The sequence below is a fragment of the Ictidomys tridecemlineatus genome, chromosome 3, assembly GCF_052094955.1.
Source record: "Ictidomys tridecemlineatus isolate mIctTri1 chromosome 3, mIctTri1.hap1, whole genome shotgun sequence".
Taxonomy (NCBI): Eukaryota; Metazoa; Chordata; class Mammalia; order Rodentia; family Sciuridae; genus Ictidomys; species Ictidomys tridecemlineatus.
In genome coordinates, this window is record NC_135479.1 from 34,941,987 (window position 1) to 34,967,993 (window position 26,007).

The window sequence follows — 26,007 nt, forward strand, 5'->3', positions numbered from 1 at the left end:
CAATAAATCCTTGCATGTATTATTACTTACAGTACACCGAAATATTTCCCTTTTGGAGCCACTATTACAAATAAAAAAGTCAATTCAAAATAATAGATAGCTGGGCATGGTGGAGCTATAATCCCCGCAGCTCGGGAGGCTGAGGCAGGAGGATTACAAGTCCAAAGTCAGCCTCAGCAACTTAGCAAGGCCCTAAGCAATTCAGTGAGACCCTGTCTCTAAATAAAATAAAAAAGAGCTGAGGATGTGATTCAATGGTTGAGTGCCCCTGAGTTCAATCCCTGGTACCAAAACAAACAAACAATTAACAAAACAAAGTAATAAGATAAATGAGTTCACATGGAATTTTTGCATTAGGCAATCTAAAAAATAACCTAAAATTCTAAGGAACTGATTTAATTAAAAGGGAGAAACAGATAAACAAAACCTAGAGAAAATAGACAAAACAGCAGAATAATTACCTGCCACCAAGTCCTTCAATTCGTTCTCTTTCCTTGGGAAGTTCTGGCTTATGATCCTGTGTCACCTCCACAGCTCTGATAAAATCATCCTTCGGGTCATCTTGAATTCCAAGGACCACCCCAGAATCACCCACGTGAGCTACATACATCTTCATGCCCCGTATGATGACCACACTGGCAGTTGTCCCAGATGTGCTAGGAAGACCTGTCATAGTCTTCGGCCATTCTGCTGTAATAAGAAAAAAAAAATTTAATTATTTTTCCAGGTATAAACATGAATACAATGTCAGAATACAAATAGCAACATACCATGAATTAGCATGTTAACATTGGAATTAGCATAGGAAAAAATGTAAAAAAAATTATTTTGAAAGCTACTCAAGGATTTATATGTATTATTAATTAATTAATTTATTAATTGATACATTGATAAAAATTTATAAACAATGTAACTACAATAAAACAGTCAAATCAATCCTAGAAGAAATACATTAGAGGATAGACTATTTCCATTTAATTTTTAATCCTAACTACATTTAGAGAAAAGAATATATTAAGTTTTGTTTTTTGTAGTATTAGAGACTAACCCAGGGCTTTGTACATGCTAGGCAAGTGCTCTACCACTAAGCTAAACCCCAGCTCTGTTAACAGTTTTGATACCATCAAGCCAGCCACTTTGCATCTGTTTATTAATCTTGAAAGGTTCCCACTAAGCTACACCCCACTCACAGAAGGGAACTACATGGAGTATATGAAATAGTGACATTCTCAATTGCTCAGGGAAACCAAACTTATACCATCTGACATTCTCAACTCTGAAATATTCTCTAATACTAAATGACAACTTGTAGTTCATGATGGCAGACTGAGTCTAAACACATGTTCTCCACACCAGAATCCTACTAAGGGCAGACTGTAAGAAAAAATCCATAATAGTCATAAAACATAGGGAAAGATCATAAGCAAATACAAGTGATAACAAATACAAACTTATCTTATTCTAAGTGATAAATCAGAATGCAATCTTGTAATCAAATATAAGCAAGAAGAGCCAGTAAACAAGGAAACAATTTTTTTTTCCCCTGTCAATGAGTTCCAGTAAAGTTTTTTAAAGACTGAGAATAAGAATGGGTAATAAGGGGCTGGGGATGTGGCTCAAGTGGTAGCGTGCTCGCCTGGCATGCGTGCGGCCCGAGTTCAATCCTCAGCACTACAAACAAACAAAGATGTGTCCATTGAAAACTAAATAAATAGATATTAAAAAATTCTCTCTCTCTCTCTTTAAAAAAAAAAAAAGAAGAAGAAGAAGAATGGGTAATAAGGAGGTTGGTGGATTAATACTATAACTGCAGGAGCTAGATCAGGACCAAAACTTTCTGCAAAGCAAAAAAAACCATTTTAGTCCCTGAAGTGCCATTAACTATAACTTCTATCTTTTCTTTTTTTTTTTTAATAATATCTCTCTTATAAGAAAATTGGTAAATCTCTTAGTCTAACAGGTTCTCAAAAAGAACTAGAAGAGAAAGGGCCTTAAAAAAAAATTGGGCAGAATACACAGACAGACAACTTTCATAGTCACTAAGAAGATTCTTCTAATCATACAACTAATTTACTTTTCTCTCTCCTCTCCTCCCAGCCCCCTCTGGTGGTACTAGGGATTGAAACCAGGACCTATGCATACTAGGCAAATACTCTACCATTGAGCTACACACCTAGTCATTTTTATTTTATTTTGAGACAAAGCTTAATAAATTGCCCATTCTAACCTCAAACTTGAAATCTCCCAGTCTCCTAAGTAGCTGGGATTACAGATATACACCACCATATTTGACTTCATTTTTTCCCCTCCCCAATGTTATATACTCTGAAAATAAACCTTCTGAACCACAAAGCAACTTGCATCTCTTCATTCCATCCCCAGACTGAAATTACCCTACAAAATGCCCTGTTACTCACAGAAGGGAACTATGTGGAGTATATGAAATAGTGACATTCTCAATTGTTCAGGGAAATCAGAACAGCTAATATTGAACAAGCTAAAAATTCATTTATATACATACACACCTTATTTTATCTTTGAGTATATTTGGTGCACACCTGTAACCCCAGTGACGTGGGAGGCTAAAGCAGAGAGATTGCAATTTCAAGGCCAGCCTTAGCAACTTATTGAAGCCCTGTCTCAAAATAAAAAGGGATGGGGATATGGCTCAGTAGTGAAGTGCCACTGGGTTCAATTCCTGATACCAAAGAAAAAGGAAAACTGTCTGCAGATGGCATGATCTTATATATAGAAAATCTAAAGACTCCACAAAAAGACCTTACACATTCTATAAAATTGCAGGATACAAAATCAACATATAAAAATAGTTGCATTTCTAGGACTGGGTGTATAGAGATCAGTGGTATAGCATTTGCCTAACACACTGGAGGAGCTGGGTTACATCCTCAGCAACACACACACAAAAATATGAAATTAATGAAACAAACTGAAGATTCAAATAAATGGAAAGATAACTCCATGTTCAAGAATTGCAAGAGCATTAGTACCCAAAGTTTTCTACAGATTCAATGCAATACCTATCAAAATTCCACTAGCATTTTCCATAAAAATAGAAAAAAAATCTTAAAATTCATATGGAACCATTAAAGGCCCTAAATAGCCAACAATCTTAAGAATGAATAAAACTAGGGGCATCCCACTTCCAAATTTGAACTATATTACAGTATTAGTAATCAAAATCATATGATACCGGGGGCTGGGGATGTGGCTCAAGCAGTAGCATGCTCGCCTGGCATGCGTGCGACCCAGGTTCAATCCTCAGCACCATATACAAAACAAATGTTGTGTCCACCGAAAAACTAAAAAATTAATATTAAAATTCTCTCTCTCTTAAAAAAAAAACCATATAGTACTGGTTTAAACCAATGGAGAACAGAAAGTCCAGACATAAACATGCATATACTGTCAACTAATCTTTGACAAGAATTCCAAAAGAGGAAAGGATAGTCTCTTTAATAAACAGCATTTGAAAAACTTAATATCCACATGTAAAATAATAAAATTGTCTTACATAATACACAAAAACTAACTGAAAATGTATTATAAAATCAAATGGTAAGACATGAAACTAGTAGCAGGGATAAAAGTTCCTTGACACAGGTCTTGGCAATGACTTTATTTTTAGCCATCATATCAAAAGTGAAAAAAAAAAAACAAAAAAAGCAGGACTACAAACTAAAAAGTTTTCACACAGCACTGAAAACAGTCAAGGTTCAGTGTAGCTCAACAGCAGAGCATTGCTTAACATGCGCAAGGATCCAGTACCAAGGGTTGGGGGAAATCAACAAAATGAAAAGGCAACCATCTTTTTAATATATTTTTAAAATTTCAATGGACCTTTATTTTATTTATTTATATGTGGTGCTGAGACTCAAACCCAGTGCCTCACACCTTAGGTAAGCACTCTACCACTGAACTACAACCCCAGCCCAGGGCAACCGTTTTGGTCAGCTTTTTCATTGCTGTCATTAAAAGACCTGAAAAGAATAATTTTAGAGAAGGAAAAGTTTATTTGGGGGCTCAGAGTTTTAGAGATCTCAGTCCACAGGCAGGCAGCTCCCAGGGCATGAGGTGAGACAAAACATTATGGCAGATGAGTGTGGCAGAAGGAAGCAGTTCACATGATGATCAGAAAGCAGAAAAAAAACTCTCGCCAGATACAAAATATATACATACCGCCAGAGGCATGCACCCAGTGCCCATCTCCTCCAGTCACCCTACCCTGCCCTCAGTACCACCCAGTTAATCCCCAAGAGGGGATTAATTCTCTATTGGGTTAAGGCTCTCATAATGCAAACATTTCATCTCTGAATGTTCTTGCACTGTCTCACATATGAGCTTTGGGAGATACCCAATATCCAAGCAACCTACAAGAGAATATTTGCAAAGCATGTATCTGATAAAGAATTAATATTCAAAATATATAGGAACGTATACAACCCAATTGAGGAAACAAAAACAAAGAAAAAAGCCAATTTAAAAATGGGGAAAGGAGCTGGGATCCTGTAATCCCAGAGGCTCAGGAGGCTGAGGCTGAAAGATCATGAGTTCAAAGCCAACCACAGCAATTTAGGGAGGCCCTAAGGAACTCAGTAAGACCCTATCTCTAATAATAAAAACAAAAAAGAAAAGGCTGGGAATGCGGTTAAGTGCACTGGTTCAATCCCTAGTAACAAAAGAAAAAAAAAAAAAAAAAGAAGTCTAGTGATATGGCACATGCCTGTAATCCCAGCTACTCAGGAAGCTAAGGCAGTAGGAACAAGCTCAAGGCAAGCCTGGGCACCTTAGCAAGATCCTGTCATAAAATAAAAAATAAGTAGATACATAAAATAAAATAAGGCCGAGGATATAGCTCAGTGGTGTAGCACTTGCCTAGCATGTGCAAAGCCCTGATTTCAATGCCCAGTAGTTGGGGGTAGGAAGATAGGTAAATGTATAGACATTTTTCCAAAGCATACAGATAGCCAATAAATAAATAAATTGATGCTCAACATTATTAATAAGGGAAATTCAAATCAAAACCACAATGAGTTATCACTCTACACCTTTTTGATACTTCCTATAAGTAACAAGTGTTGGTTGAGAAGGTAAACTGGTACAACCATTATGGAAAAAAGTATAGAGATTAATTAACAATAAAAATTAAATTAAAAATAGAATTACCATATGACTTAAAAATCTCATTTCTGGAGGCTAGGATTGTGGCTCAGTGATAGAGCACTCACCAAGCATGGGTGAGGCACTGGGTTCGATCCTCAGCACCACATAAAGATAAATAATTAAAGGTTTTGTGTCCATCTACAACTAAAAAAATGTTTTAAAAAAAAAAACCCTCCATTTCTGGGCATATACCCAAGGAAGATAAAATCAGGACTTTAAAAAAGATCTTTACTTCCATGTTCTATGCAGTATTATGCACAATGGTTAAGATATGGAATAAAGGAAATATAACATATACCAGCTATAAATCCCCAACCCAAAACTATGAAATCCAAAGTGCTTTTTGAGCACCAACAGGCTACCACACATAGAAAATGTGATACCTGACCTATGTATTTGATAGGATGTATACAAAAATGCAGACTCAGCTAATGTATATCTTAGCAGAAGAGGACCTGCTTAGCATGCACAAGGTCCTGGGTTCAGTTCTTAGCACTCTAAATAAATAAATATTGTATAAATAAATATTGTATAAAATCAGCTTCAGGCTTTGTGTATAAGGTACATATAAAACACAAATGAATTCTGTGTTTAGACTCAGATCCCATTTCCAAGATATTTCATTATATGTATGTAAATATTCCACAATCTGAAAAAACTCGAAACACTTCTGGTCCCAATACTTCAGATACTTCTTAATAATAAAAATATTATTTGGGGCTGGGGATGTGGCTCAAGTGGTAGCACGCTCGCCTGGTATGCGTGCGACCCAGGTTAGATCCTCAGCACCACATACAAAGAAAGATGTGTCCGCCGAGAACTGAAAAATAAATATTCATTCTCTCTCTCTCTCTCTCTCTCTCTCTCTCTCTCTCTCTCTCTCTCTCTCTACCCTCTCACTCTCTCTTTAAAAAAAATAAAAATAAAAATATTATTCAACCTCTACAAACAATAGAATATCATTCAGCCAAAAAGGAAGGAAGCAAAGCCTTCCATTTCCAATGATAAAGACAAACCTGGAGGATACTTGGTACATGAAATAAATCAAGAACAGAAAAACAAATTCTATATGAACTCACTTATAGACAGAATCTAAAAAAATCAAACTCATAGAAACAGAGACTAGATGGATGGTTGTCAAGGGTTAGGGACTGGGAGAAGTAGACATGGTCAAAGGATACAAACTTCCAGGTTTAAGATGAATAAATTCTCAAGATCTTATGCACAGTCTATATACCAGTGTACTTGAAATTTGCTGAGTAGCTCTTATATGTTCTCATCACCTTTTCTGGTAATTATATGAGAAGATAAATATATTAATTAACTTGATTTTGGCAATTATTTCACAATATATACATACATCAAACCATCACATTACACATCATAAAAAAATAAAACTACATCTAAAAACATCTATTTTGCAGAAGATACCATGAAAAAACATGGAAAGAAAAGAATGGAAGAGAATATAAAATGTCCCTACAAATCAATCACTAAGACAGACTATCTAAATGGAAAAATGGACAAAAGGCCCAAATAGGCATTAGCAAAGAAATTAAAACAACCAAAACACATACAAAATAGTTGTTTCTTTTTATTAAAAAAAAAAAATTCTTGTAAATAAAACACAATTTCCCTGAGTTCAATCCCCAATATCCGCCCCACCAAAAAAAGAAAAAGAAAGAAAGAAAAATAAAATCTGACAATAGCAATTATGGTAAAGAATAAGGAATGACAATTCCAGTGCAGTGTGTATCCCTGCTATCCCAGCAACTCAGAGGCGGCTGAGGAGAAACAAATCACAATTTCAAGGTCAGTCTCAATAACTTAGCAAAGCCCTGTCTCAAAATTAAAAATGACAAAAAATAAAAGGTCTGGGGGTGGTAAAGTGCCCCTGAGTTTAATCCCCAGTACCAAAAAATATATATATAAGGCTGGGGATATAGCTCAGTTGGTAGAGTACTTGCCTAGCATGTATAAGACCCTGGGTTCAATCCCCAGCACCACAAATATATATATAAACACGAATTATCAGCTACTGACAGGAGTATAGAATGATAACATTTCAGAAACATTTAGACATCACCTATAAAATGTGAAGATTTATATATAGCTTTGACTACCTCTAGTTGTATACCATATGGTAGATGATAAGTTAAGGTACATATTCAAAGAACTTACATGAAATGTTCAAAGCAGCATTGTTCACGAAGACTAATAATGGGCCAACTCATCCCAATGTACTTCAACATAGAGACTGGACTACCATATGTATACATAGTATAAGAATCTCATAAGCAGCACAAGATTAAGCCAGGCATGCTGATGAATACCTGTAATCTCAGATACTTGGGATACTGAAGCAAGTTCCAAGTCAATCTGGGCAATTTCAACCTTCTCTTAAAAGTTTAAAGAGTGGAGGAGGCAGTGGGGATGCAGCTCAGTGGCACAGGGCTTTCCTAGCATGTGCAAGGCCCAGACTAAATAATATTGCCAAAAGGGGGGAAGGGGTATGAAGTACAAGAATACATACAGTATAATTTTCTTCAAAAACTAGCTTCTATGTTTAGAGAGAAGTTGCTCAAACTATTAAGAAATAAAAAGCAAATCACTACACAACTATCATCACAAAATGGGAATGGTGATCACACCTTGGGGGAGAAAAAAGGACATACAGCTGTGTCTTAAGTACAAACAATGTTTTCTTTCCTAACTGGATGGAAAGTGTATACTTAGGTTTTATCTCTCTCTCTTTCTCTCTCTCTCTCTCTCTCTCTCTCTCACACACACACACACACACACACATATACATATATATATATATATATTTCATAACTTTGTTTTTAGATGAGGTCCCTAACTTCTGGGCTCAAGGGATCCTCCTGCCTCAGTTTCCCTAAGTAACTGAAATTATTAGCTGGGCATACCACCATGCCCAGTTTATAACTTTTTTAAGATAAAAAGAAACAGGGAGAAAATATCAATTTTGCTAGCATAGATCAGAGCAGATATGGCTCTTTAGCCCTTTCAGTTCTTCAGTCTGGTTACAGAAGTCATTCCTAAAAGCTCAGCTTAGAGGATGCGGTAAATATCTATAGTGCTTTCAATTATTTTGTGTCTTACCTATTTCTCTTCTTTTCTCGGTTATTTTTAGTTATACCTGACAGTAAAAATTTTGATATAATTATATAAGCATGGAATATATATTATTTCCTTATTATTTCCTGATGAAACTTTAAACAGCTGAAGTAGGTTGCTCTCTGCAGCTAAGAATCTAAAAATAAGGAAAAAACCTATTATCACAATGGAAATTAATAAGGAGATATCCAGAAAAGAGGGGTTCTCAAGCATTTTTACCTACAGCATTATAAGTAATTCAGCCATTTACAAAAATCACCTGAAACAAAATTGGGGAAAATAGCAAAAAAATAAAACGTTTAATAACACAAAATTAATATTTAAATCAAAATTTTGTTCAAAAGCATATGTAACATGTACAGAGATATTTTGTAATGACCTAAAGTAATGAAATTGGTTTCAAATGTAACCTTGATTACCATTTATCTCAAATGTAGTTCTTAATTCATCCTACTAAACTAATTATAGTATCTTTTTTTATTTTTACTTTTTGTGTGTGTGTTACTAGAGACTGAATTCAGGGGCAGTCTATCACTGAGCTATATCCACAGCCCTTTTTAAATTTTATTTTTAAGGCAAGGTCTTGCTAAATTGCCCAGGCTGGCCTCAAATGAATTACAATAGGTGGGGTAGAGAGAGAAGATGGGAGGGGAGGGGAGGGGGGATAGTAGAGGATAGGAAAGATAGCAGAATACAACAGTCACTAGTATGGCAATATGTAAAAACATGGATGTGTAACCAATGTGATTCTGCAATCTGTATACGGGGTAAAAATGGGAGTTCATAACCCACTTGAATCAAATGTATGAAATATGATATGTCAAGAGCTTTGTAATGTTTTGAACAACCAATAAAAAAAAAAAAAGAAAAAGAAAAAAAAATTTTACAATTCTCCTGCCTCAGACTCCTGGAGTACCTGGGATTATAGGCACATACCACCCATCTTTCACACCTGGTTCCCTTATAGCTCTTTTTGTGTGTGTGTGTGTGGGGGGGCGTTGGGTAACCAAGAACTAATAAACCCAGGGGCACTTAACCATTCAGTCACATCCCCAACTCTTTTTATTGTTATTTATTTTGAAACTAGGTCTTGCTAAATTACTTAGGGCCTCATTAAATTGCTAAGGCTAGCTTTAAACTTGTCCTCCTGCCTCAGCCTCCCAAGCCACTGATTACAGATATGCACCACCATGTCTGACTCCCTCATAACTCTTAATTGACAAGTTAGGAAGCCTATTACTAGAACTGCAAGACTTCAGAACACCCTAACAATGATACTGTCCTCCAAAATAGTAAACTAAATACATTCTCGAATTCCTTTAAATCACAAAGACTGGTACCAATAGTAAAACATGAAAACAGCAGTGGTGGTGATCCTGTATATTCCATTCTATAGTATGACCATTAAAAACTCTGGGACTTTTTTTGGAAAATAACTAGATTATTATAAATAAGGGGTGATTACAAAAGAAACTGCTATTTCTGGTTTTCTTTACTAAAACAAATAAATATAGCCGTTTTTATCTGTTATGGATATACCATACATATTCGTGGAGGTACCCGGGATTCTGATCTTCATAATACTTAATTCTTCAACTTTCTTGTTTTATTTTTTTTCCCAATATTTCAAAGAATTTTCTTTTCCTGAACCAATATTGAGTAAACCACCAACAAGATATCCCAAATATTTATAGTACCTAATTCCTAACAAACAAGGGGATTCTCCTCCATAATCAACCATTGTCTTAAACAATTTTCTATTATTATAACAGAATATCTAAGACTAGGTAATTTATAAAGAATAGACATTTATTTTGACTTCTGAAGGCTACAAAGTCTCAGATTAGGTGGTCACATCCTGTGAGCTAGGTGGGGCATTTTACTCCCTCAATTCATGGCAGAAAGTGGAAGGACAAGTACAGGTAGAGGGAAGAAAGAGAATAGGGGCAAAACTCCGGCCATAGCTAACTCATTCTCTAGAGAAAAGCATTAATGAATTTCTGAGGGCTTCATCCCCATGACCTTCTACTAGGCCCCACTCCCCAACACTGCCAAATTAAGGAATTAAATTTCCAACATATGAATTTGGGGGACACTCTCAAACCATAACCACCATCAAAATCAGGAAGTTAACACTGATATCACATCACCATCTAGTCAGTAGACCTCATTTAAATTTCATCAATTATCCTAATAATGTGTTTTATATGCAACAAAAGATAAAACCCATAATCTCTTGTTATTTTCCTTATTATGTCTCGTATATCCGGAATAATTCCCCATGTTCCCTTGGTGCTTTTAAGGAATACTAGGCCAGCCAATTCATGAATGTCTTTCAACTTGGGTTTGTTTTATATATCTTCACATTTGTTTTCAGGTTATTAAGCACTAGAAATATCACAAAAGTATTATTATTAACTATAATCTTATTAGAGGCAGTATAAAATTTCCACTTGTTTCATGAAAACTACTGCTATTTTTAATTACTTAAGATGAGGTCTACCAGGTTTCTCCACCATAATCTTTTTTTTAATATCTTTATTTATGTTTGTTTATTTTTGTGTGGTGCTGAGGATCAAACTCAGCACTTCTTATGTGCTAGGCACAGTGCTTTACCACTGAGCCACAACCCCGGCTCTGATCTTTTTCTTTTTTAATAAAGTATTCTGGGGTGGGATAAACTGAGACACTGTAAACATCCTTTGATTAGGCTGAATGGTATTTCTCACTTCTAAGTGAAAAGATATATCCACCCAAAAACCTATGAACGTGACCTTATTTGGAAAAAAGGCCTTTGCAGACGTAAACAGGTTAAGAATCTTTAAAAAGCTCATCCTGGATTAGAGTAGGCAGGCACTAATTCCAAAAACAAGTGTCCTTAGAGAAGAACAAAAGACAGAAAAAGGCAATAAAAAGATGGAAGTCAAGATTAAGTGATGTATCTAGGAGCCAAGAAATCCCAAGAATTGTCCAACCCTGATGACACCTTGATTTTCAACTTTTAGCCTCCAGAACCATGAAAGAGTGAATTCTTGTTCTTTCATGTCATCCAATCTTTAGGAATTTGTGAGAGTACCCCTAGGAAATATAATTCTTTCCCTCAAATTTTATCCACTAGTTTTAACATTATATAACATTTTTTTGGATGAACAAATAACAAATAATGGTTACCAAATGTGATTTTCTAGTTTTACCATTCTTTCTTATTAGTAGTCATTCTACTTGATGAAAAAAAAAAAAAAGCTTTATATCAGCTTCATTTAATAGGCAAAACTGCAGACAACCCAAATGTTCATCACAAGGTGAACAGATAAAGTGTAGTATGCAGCAATAAAAAGGAATGAAATAATGATTTCTACAATAAAGTGATCTCAAAATAATTATGCTAAGTCAAAGAAGGAAGATAAAAAAAATCCTGTAAGATTCCATATATTACAATTCTAGAAAGCTCCCAGTAACTTTTTTTTTTTTTAATTTATTTTTAGTTTTCGGCGGACACAACATCTTTGTTTGTATGTGGCGCTGAAGATCGAACCCGGGCCGCACGCATGCCAGGTGAGCGTGCTACCGCTTGAACCACATCCCCAGCCCAAGCTCCCAGTAACTTGATAAGCTGAAGCAGAAGGATCCCAAGTTCAAAGCCGGCCTCAACAACTTAGCAAGGACCTAAGCAACTCAGTGAGCTGTCTCTATATAAAATACAAAAAAAAAAAAAAAAGAGCTGGTGGTATGGTTAAGTGCCCCTGGGTTCAATATCCAGTACCAAAAAAAAGGCAAAATAATCTACAGACAGAGCAGTGGTTACCTATGAATGTACGCTGTGGCACATGGGGAGTACAGTTATCCCTTAGTATCTGAGGAGGATTGGTTCCAAAACCCCCCAAAAATCTCTACAAATGCTCTAGACACTTAAGTACCATATAACCTATGCACATCCTCCCATATCTTTTCTCTAGACTACCTACAACACTTAGCACAATGTAAATACCATGTAAATAGTATTTATACTTTATTGTTTAGGGAATAATGACAAAAAAATCTGTACATGTTGAGTGCACATGCATTTTTTTCCCCAAATATTTCTGATCCATGCTTGGCTAAATCTGAGGATATAGAACCTGTGGATATGGAGAGTCAACTGTGATTATAAACAGGAAAGAGAAAACTTTTGGTAGTGAAAGATATTTATAATATTATCATGTTGGTATGGCAGGCACATGTGCACACTTGTGCGCACACACACTTACACACACACTCTTACATGTGTCAAAACTACCAAATTGGGGGGCTGGGGTTGTGGCTCAGTAGTAGAGTGCTTACCTAGCATGCTTACCTAGCATGTGTGAGGCACTGGGTTTGATCCCCTGGCATCATATAAAAATTTAAAAATTAAATAAATAAAATAAAGATATTTGTCCATCTACAACTAAAAAATAAAATAAAAAACCTACCAAATGGTATGCTTTAAAATGTAACATGTATTGTATGTAAGATATATCTCAATAAAGCTTTCTTTCTTAAATATTAAGTAGTCACATGCAGCCAGTGGCTACTATATTGAACAGCACACACATAATAGATGACAAAAAACAAAAATGATTAACTTTTTTTCTTGTGGATCCAGGGTTTGAACACAGAGCCTTACACATGCTAGGCAAGCATCCGACCACTGAACTATAGACCCAGCTCTTTTTTTTTAATTTCATTTTGAGACAGGTTCTCCCTAAGTTACCAAGGCTGCTCTCCAGTAATCCTTTTATCTGAGCCTCCATACTTGCTGGGATTACAGGTATGTGCCAGCACTCCCAGATAAAATAAGAGGACTTAATTGTGAAAAGCAATACTACATATCTTTTAGAAGAGAACACAAAAATATCTTTGTAACTTTGAAGTACAGAAAAAAGTTGGGCATGTTAGAACATGCCTGAGATCCCAGTTACTCAAGAGGCTGAGGCAGGAAGATCACAAGTTCAAGACAAGTCAGGGCAATTTAGGAAAACCCCATTTCAAAATATAAAGTAACTTGATAAGCTGAAAAAATAAAGAGCTGGATAAGTAGCTCAATGATAGAATGTTTGCCTAGCATACTTAAGGCTTCAATTCCCAGTGTCAAAATTTTTTTCTGTAAAATAAAAAATATAGAAAATTTTCTTCAATAGAATTCAAAAGAAGCATGAAATTTGAAGGAAATGAATAACAAAACTATATTAAATGTAAAATCTTTTATTGATTAATAAACATAAAATTGACTAAAATTCTAATTTGCAACCTCGGTAACTAAGAATTAGCACCTGAAATACATAAAGAACTTCCTCTGAAATAAAGAACTCCTTCAAATCAGACAGAAAACAATTCAATATTAACATGAACAGAAAGATTTAAAGGCGTCTCATAAAAAGAAAACACAGACAGGTGCAGTGGCATACACCTACAATCCCAAAGGCTCAGATGGTTTAGGCAGGAGGACTGCAAGTTTGAAGCAGGCTCAGAAACTCAGTAAGGCCCTGAGCAACTCAGCAAGACCCTGTCTCTAAATAAAATATAGATAGATAGGTAGGTAGGTAGGTAGGTAGATAGGTAGGTAGGTAGATAGAGAGAGAAGGCTGAGGATGTGGCTCAGTGGTTAAGCGCCCCTGAGTTCAATCCCCAGTACAAAAAAAAAAAAATCCTACTTAAAAAGGTGCTTAATCTCAATTAGTGATCAGGACAATGAAAATTAAGACCACAATGAGATACAATTTCATATCCAGCAGAATGAAATAATATGTAGTCTGACAACTTCAATTATTCACAAGAAGGTGAAAGAACTATACTCTCCTATACTTCTCAGGAGTAAACTGGTGCAAAAACTTTGAAAGGCAATTTGGCAATAGCTAGTAAGTTCAAGATGTGCACACTCCATGATGCAACAATTGTTCTGAACAAGGTCAGCAAATCTTTTCTCTAAAGGGACAGAGAAATGTTTTTGGCTTTATAAAATATATGGTCTCCATAAAAACTACTCAATTCCACTGTTATATCATGAAAGTGGTAACAGATATGTTTTTCATTATAAATAGTTGGAAAACTAAATATTCATTGAGGATACAAAGAACTAGGTGTGGTACCATGCACCTGTAGTCTCAGCACTTGAGTCTCAGGAGGCTCAGGCAGGAGGATCTCATGAGTCCAGGAGCTCCAGAACAGTGTAGGCAAGGAAGCAAGACCTCTTTTCAAAAAAAGAAGGGGGAATACAATAAATGAGCACCATATTTGTATGTATACTATCCATAGATGAAAACAAACTGAGCTAATATGTATTGACAAGAAGGAATCACAAACTATACTGAACCAAAAAAGACAAGAATGAATACATATAGTAAGGTGTCATTTAAGTTATAAAAAAAATATGCAAAAGGTACTATATATTCTTTAGATATGCAGTGACATAATAACATTATGAAGAAATGAGGATGATAAACACTGAATTTGAGGCAGCAGTTGCATCTCATGGGGAGTGGAAGGATGAGATACAATGCACTCAGGTAACATTTTTGTGTGTGCGTGTGTGCACGTGTTGGGGGTGGGGAGGGGGAATACTGGGTATAGAACCCAAGGGTACTTTACCACTGATTTACATCCCTCCCCCTTTTCATTTTTTATTTTGAGACAGGGTCTCACTAAATTGCTTAGGGCCTCACTTAAGTTGTTGAGGCTGGCCTCCTACCTCAGCCTCTTGAGTAGCTGGGATTACAGGCGTGCACCATCATGCCTTACTTTCTTTTGGCTCTCTTGATAAGACTATCATACACAGCTACAAGTTGCACTATGTTCACCATCCTCTTTAAACCATCAAGAAAGGGGGCTAAACAAATTTAAAAAAAAAAAAAGGCTAAAAAAAACATTATTTTAGGGGCTGTGGATTTAGCTCAGTGATAGAGCAGGAAAATTCCAAGTACAAGGCCAGCCTCAGCAACTTAATGAAACCCTGTCTCAAAATAAAAAGGGGTGAGGATGTGGCTCAGTGGTTAAGCACTCCTTGTTTCAATCCCTGGTACCAAATGAAAAAGTATAATAAGATGTTGTGAAGGCACATGCCTATAATCCCAGCTACTCCACAGGCTGAAGCAGAAGATTTGCAAGTTCAAGGCCAGCTTCCACAACTTAGCAAAATTCTGTTCCCTATCTCAAAACAAAAAAGAAAAGGCTGGGAACATAACTCAGTGGCACTGGGTTCAATACAGAGTACTACAAGAGAGAGAGAGAGAGAGAGAGAGAGAGAGAGAGAGAGAGAGAGAGAGAAAGAGAGAAAAGAAAATGTGCTGAAAAATTGTGAACTTAAACAATTTTCGGCACTTCCTATGTGAAGAATACACTCAGAATATTCTTTTTTTATTTAAGTTTTAAGGATGGTTTAGCCATGGTACAAAGCATGTGTCTATAGTACAAGTATAGTACAAGGCTCCAAACCATTCATCATTGAAAGCTTGATTCAAAAAAGTATGCACATGTTAAAAAAAAAATTCACACATTTAACAGTATGGCCCCTGCTTCCTTAAAAAAAAATGCCTAAGGCGATGGGGGTATAGCTCAGGGGTACAGCTTGTGTTCACCAGAGGAGAAAACCTGCATTCAATCCCCAGCACTTCCACCCAGCCCTTTTTACATTTCAAGTAAAAACTAAAAAGGGCTGAAGATCAGGGGCTGGGGATATATAGTTCAGCTGGTAGAGTGCTTGCCCTGCGTGCACAGGGCACTGGGTTCAACCCCAGCACCACAAAATAAACAAATAAATATTAAAAAATAAAATTTTAAAAAAAGATTCAAGTCTCCACAAACTACAGAATTGTTTATAAAAGGGCGGGGAGGAGGGCTGCAGATGTAGCTCAGTCAGTTCTGGGTTCAATCCTCAGTAACAAGAAAAAAAGTTCAAGGAGCCAAGTTTAAATCTCAAAAGATTTTTTAATTCTTAAAATTCAAACAATATGGTAAATTTACATTGCTAAAAGTGTACTGAAAATAAACAGGACTCTAAATAGTTCTTTGTCTGTCAAATCTCCCCCTATTTTGTTTTGTTGCCTTTCTGTCCATCTCTAGTTCCCCTGCAGTCAATGATGATATATTTCTAGAATATACTACCAGTGCTTTCTGCTCTATTGCCCATTAAATAAATAAATCCCTAATGGGGGCCCCTGGGATTGGATGGGAACCTCCTCCAAAAGGCCTAGTGGTTGGTCTTTAAGTCAATCAAATACTTCTTGGCAAAAAGCCAAGCAAATGGAAAACAGACTTTGAAACTATCTAGTCTACAACTCTATAAAAATACCTTTCTAAAAATATTGTTTTACAATTCTGTAACACTCTTTTTTCTCTGCCGAATATAGAGCAACTTTATTATGCTATCATAAACAAAGCTTTATTTTTAATATTTTTTGTAGTTGTAGATGGACATCATGCCTTTATTTTATTTATTTTTGTATGCAGTGCTAAAGGTCGAACTCAGTGTCTCACACATGGTAGGCAAGTGCTCTGCCACTGAGCCACAACCCTAGCCCCACAAAGGTTGTTTTTAATGACAGAAGAGTATCATTTCTTTTCTCTAACAAACTTGCATGCCATTTATTCACAGCAATAGATAAGCAGCTATAATTCTATGCAATGATATATGCTGTGTACAGAAATACAGGTTGCTTTACAAACATTTGAAACTTAGATGAAACTACTACACCGAATTTTTAGAAATTAAGGTCTCTATTTCCATTTGGTATACAGTAACTCCTTAGCTTTGTTACTTTGACAGGTATTACATCGTATAAAAGTGCTTTAAATGAAGAACTGTTGAAAACTATCTGAAAGCACTTAGGTAAGGCACCTACCAAAGAAAAATTCCTGACAAGTTAACGACGCACCCCCAGCAGGGGCCAGTTTAAAAGGTAACAACACGTTCCACTCTTTTTTCTTTTCACGTTTTCCTAAAACATCTTATGATCACAACAGAATTCCTTTCAAGACTTTAAAACTGGGGCTGGGGCTCAGCGGTAGCGCACTTGCCTGGGCATGTGTGAAGCCCTGGGTTCGAGTCTCAACACCGCATATAAATAAATAAAGATCTATCAACAACTAAAAAAAAAATTGTTTTCTAAAAAAGACTTTAAAACTGCCGGATGATTACATTTCAGTCCTTATAAATTAGCTTTTACTAATTTTACTCCAAGAGAGAAATGACACCGCCGATAGGAGGCAACCTAGAGGGGAGTTCATCAAGAGCAAAATTATGACAGATTGTAAGGAAATGGTCCGATTTTTGCCATTTCCCGCTTTCTTAGCCTGACCCACATAGGAACGTCTTTTCGATTTATCTTTTGATCAAAACCTGGCGCTGGGTTTCAAACACTTTCTTTGGCCACCACGAAAGCGAATTAGCAAAGGGAGAGGACTACTTCCCCCCCTGATCTCTCAGGGGTAGAAATAAAGCGAGAAGCGGTTTCGGGGAGACAGCAATTCTACCTTTGGCAAGGCCACTTTTGTGTGCCCTGACCTCCTCCGTTAAAAGCGCTACAAGCCTAAGCAGAGTCTTCCTTCCCACCACTTTCTCTCTGGGGGCCCACGCGGTGCAGATACTACAAAAGCCCTCAAGTGTCTGAAAAAAAGAGACGGGCGCCAAACAAGCCAGGGAACTTACCCAGTTTCTTCCACATGGCGAGGTGACAGGCAAGGAAGCCTTTGCGGATGGCAGCGCAAACCTTCGCCGGCTCCGACGAGGTGAAACCCTTCTGCTTCTTGATGAAACCCCATAAGTGCTCGCGGGCAAACTGTGCCGCCTCCCGCCCGCCGTGCCCGTCGCACACCGCGAAAAAGGCAACAGAGGAACGGCGGCGGCAGCAGCGGCCGGGCGCTGGTGAGGCCCCGGCGTCCGGGGGAGGGTCGTGAGCGTCGCGGGCTGCCGCCGCTGGGCCTTTCCCCGACACTTCGCTGCCTGGAAGAGGGGCCAGGGACCGCCGCGCAGGCGACTGCTGCGAGAGCGCCCGCCGCGGCGACGGCTTTTCTTCAGCCGTCGGCTCGGGCTCCACCACGATCTGGGTAACGTCCTCCATGTACTTCCTCCCGCCCTGGTCAGAGAAGACGCTCACTCCCAGCGAGTACAGCCCCGCCATGGCCGGCTGGCCGGGATCCCGCCGGTCCCACGCAGCCCGCCGAATCCGGCGGCGGGAGACACACTCGCCGCTCGCCGGCCAACTATTGTTTATCTTCGACGACGCCGAGAGGGAGGAGGGGGCGGTCCCGGAGAGGGGGCGCGCGATGTCGGGACTTGTCCGCGAGAGCTGGGCCAGAGCGCTGGGGCGAGAGAGTCGACAAGCTGCGCCTGCGCACTGAGCTTCCTCCGCCTGCCCGCGCCCATCACACAAATCAGGCGTTCTCCCCGACTGACGTCACTCGACTCTCTGGGCGCGACCAATCCGGAGTCGAGGGGGGCGAACCCACCATCCGCCCCCAGCCTTCGCTCCTCCTCGCAACGGCCGCGCTGCTCCTCCCGCCTAGAGCTGCGGGCCCGCGCTCTAAGCTCTCGGTTTCTATCTCCCCTCGGGCTCTTGCGCCCTGCTGGTTTTCTGCAGTTGCTGAGCGCCTTGGTCTGTCGCCTTTGTACTCGGTCCTCCGGACCGTGGTTCTAGTTCCTGCCCTTCACGTCCCGCTGCTCGCCTTGCGGGTAAAGCGGAGAAAGCTTGGGCCTCCGTTAAGAGAGAAAATGAGGGGAGAGCAAGGGGAATATTTGACCTTACGCTTCTCAAAGTGAAACGGCGGGAAACTTTCCTTCGAAGGCCGTTTGTGAACTGGCTGGAAAAAAATGAGGCACCCGTGAACTGGTTTGGGGTGGGACGTATCCTGGGAATTGAGGAAGGCAGTCAGTTTAGTGGTTAAAAAAAAAAAAAAAAAAAGACTTGGTAAATTTCCACGATTGATTGCGCAGTTCTGTTTCACGTAATTAGGTATGTTAGAGATTTATGAGGGCTGGATTTAACCAATTCTTTAGCTTTTGTTAATCTAATACTTTTTCTGACTAGTTGTGGATACAGCTTTTTATCCCTATGGTACCACTTCTAGGTTATCACTAAAAAATAGCTTACAGAAACTTACTCCAGGACCTCCAGGACCCTGACAATTTGGTTATTTCCCAACTCTCCCCATACGTCAATCCAAGCGCTGAAATCTTTGCCCGAATTTTCACGGAAATTAGTATGTTCTCAATACCAAACGTTTTTGTAGTGAATCAGTTTCAAGTTCATTTTTTCCACTTGTGGTCACTTAATCACCAACTCTCTTATATGCAATTTCCTGTACAGCCTTTGAGATTTTCAAATTCAATGATACTAATATGGGGATGGGAAAAAAATACAAACCGTTGGCACAAGAAATGCAAACAGAACCCAGGCATGGTGGTGAACGCCTACAATCCCTGCCACTCCGGAGGCTGAAGCAGAAAGGTTGCAAATTGGAGGGCCCGTGGGCAATTTAAAGAGACCCTGTCTCAAAATAAAAGGCTGAGTATGTAGTTCAGTGGTTAAGCACCCCTGGGTTCAATCCCCAATACAAAAACTAATAATTTTAACACTCAAAGGAAACCTGTAAGTTTCGCTTATTTTTATAACTAAAAAGATCCTAAGTGAAATACTATTGTAATCCTGCAGCCTCCATACCCAAACCTACAAGAAAAAAAGTCTATCTAGCTCTATATTTTATTCAGCTTAAACGTTTTGCCCAAGAGATTTCCAAAAGGTAATTCTATATGCTTTAAAATCCTTTTCATCCCAGTCACAACTGGTGCCTACAAATCATCCATCATAAATCTGACTCTTATCTCTGTAATACTTTCTACTTATGCTCTCCTACTTTCTGACTTTATATACTAATCTTCAAACAAACCATACAATATATATTTATATTGTATATATACAGTTTTGTGTGTGTGTGTGTGTGTATATATATATATATATATATATACATATACATACATAGACATACACAAACACAATTTTTCATCCTCTTCATGGTGACATGGCCTTCCTATCATCAAAGGCAACACTTCCTTTAGTGTTTTTAGATACTTTCTCCTCCCTTCAAAAAGTTTTACATCAATAATTAACCTTTCTTGCTCCTGCCTTGTCAATTTTTCATTTCTACTGGGTCATCTCCATTTGTATAGAAACATGGTCTGGTCTCTATCTTACATAACCTGTCCTTGTACTATCCCCATTTCTCTATTCCCCTGCAGGGCAAAAGTTGCTAGATTTTGTTTGGGGTTTTTTATTTGTTTTCTGGGTTTTTTTTTGTTGTTGTTTTGTTTTGTTTTTGTGCGTGTGGTGGTGGTGCTGTTTGGGTTTTGTTCTATTGTGTTTTATGGTTGTTTGTTTTTGTTGTCTTGTACTGGACATTGTATCCAAGGGTGCTTAACCACTGTGCCACATCCCCAGCACCATCAGCCCACCTTTTTCCCCCCTAGTTGTAGATGGACAGAATGCTTTTATTTTATTTGTTTATTTATGTGGTGCTGAGGACTGAACCCAGTGCCTCATGCATGCTAGGGAAGTGCTCTGCCATTGAGCTACAGTCCCAGCCTACCTTTTTTAAAATTTTGAGACAGGGTCTTGCTAAGTTGCTTAGGCTTGGCTAAATTTCTGAGACTGGCTTTGAACTTGCAATCTTCCGAAATCACTTGGATTACAGGCAGGCACGACCTCGCCTGGCTTTTCTCTATCAAGAGGATATTTACAATTCCTACCTCATGGTTTTTCCTAAACCCATTCCAACTGGGCCACCACCTCCTATAAGATTGCTTTTATGACATAACCACACCTCTGTTTCCAAAGCTAATGATAAATGTTTCTGTTCTTCTATTCCAGCTAAAGTAGCAAGTGAAAGAATTGCTTACTTCTTGAAACTTAGTAGCACATCAAACCATTGTTTCCTTCTTGAAACTTTCTTCTCTTGGCTTCTATGGAGACTATGCTTTCCTGGTTTTCTTCCTTCCTCATTGACTGACCACCCTTTCTCATTTTCCTTTGCTGATTTCTTTCCAACCAGATCTCAAATTGTTGAAAAAGTGCCCCCAGGACCTTGTTCTGGGCCCCTTCCTTCACCTATACACTCCATGTAGAACCATGGTTCTAAAGACTATCTGCTGAAGATTCCTCAATTTATGTTCCAGTCCTCAACTTTACCTTGCATCACAGACAACTGCATACTTGATAGTTCCACAGAGATTCTAACATGTACTTCAACTTAAAATAGACAAAACAGGGCTGAGGCTGTGGCTCAGAGGTAGGGCACTTGCCTGGAATGTGTGAGACACTGGATTTGATCCTCAGCACCACATATAAGTAAATTAAAAAATAAAGATCTATTTACAACTGAAAACAAAATATTTTTTAAAAAATCATTAAAATAACCAAAACAAACTCTTGATTGTTTTTCCCCATATCTCTTCCTTTCTCAGTCTTTCTTTCATTCCTAAATCATATCACCATCTACTACATTCGTTTTCTTTTGATTTTGGCAAAAGAAATTCTTTTTCTGCTAGCTACTGTCTTGATTTTTTTTTTCTAGTTGTAGGTGGACACAGTACCTTTATTTTTATGTGGTCTCAAGGATTGAACTCAGTGCCTTATATGTGCTATGTGAGCGCTCTACCACTTAGCTACAACCACAGCCCTATCATGATCTTTTAAAAAGTATAATTCAGGTCAGATAATTCACTTCCCCCGTGACTTTCTATCACATTTAAAATAATATGCAGGTCTGGGTATATGATTCAGTGGGAGAGTGCCTGCCTAGCATATGCAAAGTTTGATCCCCAGCATCCTAAAAAATAAAATAATATCAAACTCCTTGTGAACATCTATGTCATCTACTTGGCCCTTAAATGTTTGTCCAACACCATCTCACAACACTTCCCTGTCCCACTACCTTTTTGACCTTTCTGTTCCTCTCATATTCAAAGCTATTATGAGCCTTAAGGTTTTTTCCTTATAATGATCTCCTCATCCCCAGAATCATTACAAGAATGGATTATTCTGGCTATTCAGATCTTTTAGAAATTAGAAGACTTTCCTAACCATCCCATCTAAAGTAACCACTCAATATCTTTCTATCATATAACTTCATTTTAATTCTTTACAGAGAGCTTCCTTCTATCTGTGTTTTGTTTTTGTTTTTGTTTGTTTTTGGTTTGATTTGTTTACAGAAGAACTTAAAATATTTATTAATCCTTAGTACAAGCATGTGAGATACATATTATTTCCACTCTATAAGTGAGAAAATGGAAGGGTTTTTTGTTGTTGTTTTTTAAAATTTATTTTTTTTATTCTAATTTGTTATATATGAGAGCAGAATGCATTTCAATTCATAGTACATATATACAGCATAATTTTTCATGTCTCTGGTTATATACAAAGTAGAGTCACACCATTCATATCTTCATACATGTACTTGGAGTAATAATGTCCATTTCATTCCACCATCTTTCCTACCCCTTTACCCTCTCTTATCCCCTCCCTTCCCTTTGCCCTATCTAAATTTGCTCCATTTCTCCAATGCTCCCCCGCCCATTCCATTAGGGATCAGCATCCTCATATCAGAGAAAACATTTAGGATTTGATTTTTTGGGATTTGCTTACTTCGCTTAGCATAATATTCTCCAACTCCATCCAATTACCTGAAAATGTCATGATTTTATTCTCTTTTAACGCTGAGTAATATTCCATTGTGTATATATACCACATTTTCTTTATCCATCTACTGAAGGGCATTTAGATTGGTTCCATATTTTAGCTATTGTGATTTGTGTTTCTATAAACATTGATGTGGCTGCATCACTGTAGTATACTGTAGTCCTTAGGGTATAAAACAAGGAGTGGGACAGCTGGGTCAAATGGTGATTCCATTCCAAGTTTTCCAAGGAATCTCCATACTGCTTTCCACATTGGTTGCCTCTCTGGTGTTTTTTATTGTCTGTCTTTCCCAATTAGAATATAAGCTCCTTGAGAACAGGGAACTTGCCTTGTTCATTGTGGTATACTCTGAGCCTAGGACAAAGAATTATTAATTGATGAATTACTTACCAAGAAATGCATTTTTTTTTTAACTAGGCAAAGAACTTTATTAACTTTTGTTTCAAACTTTATTCCCAGGCTTCTTCAGCTTAATTAGCTGCAAAGAATAAATTGTGTATAAGCAAAAACTGAAAAGAGCTGCAGTGTCCAAGGGGCTTGGGCTTAAAAATAATAGAGATCCAGATTTTATCAGATCCATAAACAAAACAATTTTTAAAAGCAGTCATAATATAAAATATCAGCTCCCAGTAACTTCTTCAAGTTTCTCTTCTTCAGAAGTTGATCAGTTCAGTTTGCCTCATTCTTAGAAGCCTCATCAAAATTCTCCACAAGATCTGGAACTTCATCATTATCATCCTCTCCAGTAGCAAGTGGTGCTTTTCCATCCACAGATTGTTTGGGCAGAGCTTCAGCCAGTCTCCTTAAACTATTCAGACTGTCTGTACCAAGTTGGTTTGACATGCTGGGTAGCATTTCTGTCAGCTGCTTTGTCTCAGCATGGCCTGTAATGGTGAAAGTGTTTGCTGCCAGAGACACCTGAACTTTAGGGTTGTTAAAGTGGATCACTGTTCCTTGGTTTGTAAACATATACACCTCTTCAATACCAGAGATATTGTTTACCCCTAACTTCTTTAAGGAGAACTGAAGTTTTTTATCATCTGCTGTAGCTGTTCTATGAACCACCTTCTTCTTTCTGCGAGCAGTTCCCACCGATGCGCACTTGTGCCTGCAGATTGGCGAGTTTTTCTGGTTCTTAATAGTTTCTTTCATGTTGTCAGAGCGGAAATGGGGCCACGCGGGAGACTAGGGTTGGTGCTCATGGGGGTCTCAGTCAGACCAGCTGAGATTAAGCACACACATGCAGGGAACGCAAGATGGCAGCTAGAGCTGCATAAAATTGATATGAGAAAAACCATGAAACTTTAATAAAGAAAAAAAATGTTGAGCAAATAGAAAATCATTCCATGTTCCTAGATTTTAAAAATTCAGTTTGTCTCAAATTCATAGTATTATAACCAAAATTCCATCTGGAATTCTTTTATTTATTTATTTTTTTTAAAGAGAGAGTGAGAGAGGAGAGAGAAAGAGAGAGAGAGAGAATTTTTAATATTTATTTCTTAGTTCTCGGCGGACACAACATCTTTGTTGGTATGTGGTGCTGAGGATCGAACCCGGGCCGCAAGCATGCCAGGCGAGTGTGCTACCGCTTGAGCCACATCCCCAGCCCCTCTGGAATTCTTTTACATGACAAATTGATTCTCAAATCTATCTGGAAGGGGCCTAGCACAGTGCTACATGCCTATAATAACAGCAACTCTCAAGGCTAAATAAAGGCATACTGTCCATCTAAAAGTACAAAAAAAAATTAAGAGCTAAAATTAAGTGGGAAAAAATACTTTAGTACACTAAGAAACAATGAGATATAGTTCACCTATCAGCTTAGCAAAAAAAAAAAAAAAACTTAAGTTCATTAATATGCAGGCTGGGAAAGATGTAGCAGAGAAGTACTCTCATTAGTGGGCATTAGTGGGAATGTAATTTGATATTTCTATTTCACTCCATATCAACTGAAATTTAGAATATACATATCCTTGGACCTAGAAATCCCACTGCTAGGAGTTTACCATGTAAGCACCTTTGCAAAAAGTACATATACAAGGGCCTTCACTATTGCATTGTTTATAATAGTATATGAATATTTTTTTAAATACAACATGTGATAAAACATACTTAAAAACATGCTGAGGTTGGGAATGTAGCTCAGTGATAGAGTGCTTGACTAGCATGCACAAGGCTGAGATTGATCTCCAGCACCAAAAAAAAAAAAAAAAAAAAAAATGGCCTGCACAGTGGCCCATGCCTATCAGAGATTTGGGAGGCTGATTGTAAGTTTAAAGCCAGCCTCAGCAATTTAGCAAGAATTCTGTCTCAGAATAAAATTTAAAAGGGCTGGCAGTGTAGATCAGTGGTAGAATGCCCTTATGCTCAATCCCCAGTGGCATTGCCAAAATAAAGGAGGGGGGTGACTCTTGAACCTTCCTGTGTTGTATTTCCATGGGTTATGGGTTTTGTACTTAATTTTTTTTTTTTTTTTGCTTTTGAGATCAATTAAATATGCATCTGTATTATGTAGAATTATTTTGGCATGAAGTGAATTTGAATTTTTTTCAAATAGATATGTTTCCTGGTGTGTACTGGGGATTGAATTTAGGGGCACTTAACCCCAGCCCTGTGTGTGTGTGTGTGTGTGTGTGTGTGTGTGTGTGTGTGTGTTGTATGTGTGTGGTTTTGTTTTTTTTTTGTGTGTGTGTGTGTGAGAGAGAGAGAGAGAGAGAGAGAGAGAGAGAGAGAGAGAGAGAGTGTTTTACTTAGAGACAGAGTCTCACTGAATTGCTGAGCACCTCAATAAATTGCTGAGGCTGGATTTGAACTCTGATCCTCCTGTCTCAGCCTCCTCTGCTGCTGGGATTACAGGTATGCACCACCACACCCCATGTTTCCCAATGTCTTTTATAGAACTATCCATTGGCTAGTCATAATCCCTTTATTAGGTGGCAAGATTTTCTTTATCTTTCAATCTTTCAGGGTTTACTATTCTCATCAT

The 26,007-nt window shown here is 37.9% G+C and overlaps 1 protein-coding gene and 1 pseudogene across 1 annotated transcript in view; both read right to left on the reverse strand.

The window, feature by feature from the left end:
• Positions 1–18,689, reverse strand: part of Ppm1d (protein phosphatase, Mg2+/Mn2+ dependent 1D) — a 43,657-nt gene extending 24,968 nt beyond the window's left edge. The window contains exons 1-2 of the mRNA XM_005321541.4: positions 17,981–18,689; positions 462–690 (exon numbers count right to left, since the gene is read on the reverse strand). Of these exons, the coding sequence (XP_005321598.2) occupies positions 462–690; positions 17,981–18,452 (701 nt within the window). The 5' untranslated portion in view covers positions 18,453–18,689. The remainder of the gene's footprint in view (positions 1–461; positions 691–17,980) is intronic.
• A 4,767-nt stretch (positions 18,690–23,456) lies between these two features.
• Positions 23,457–24,173, reverse strand: LOC101978082 (transcription factor BTF3 pseudogene; annotated as a pseudogene).
• Between the last annotated feature and the right edge of the window lie 1,834 nt (positions 24,174–26,007).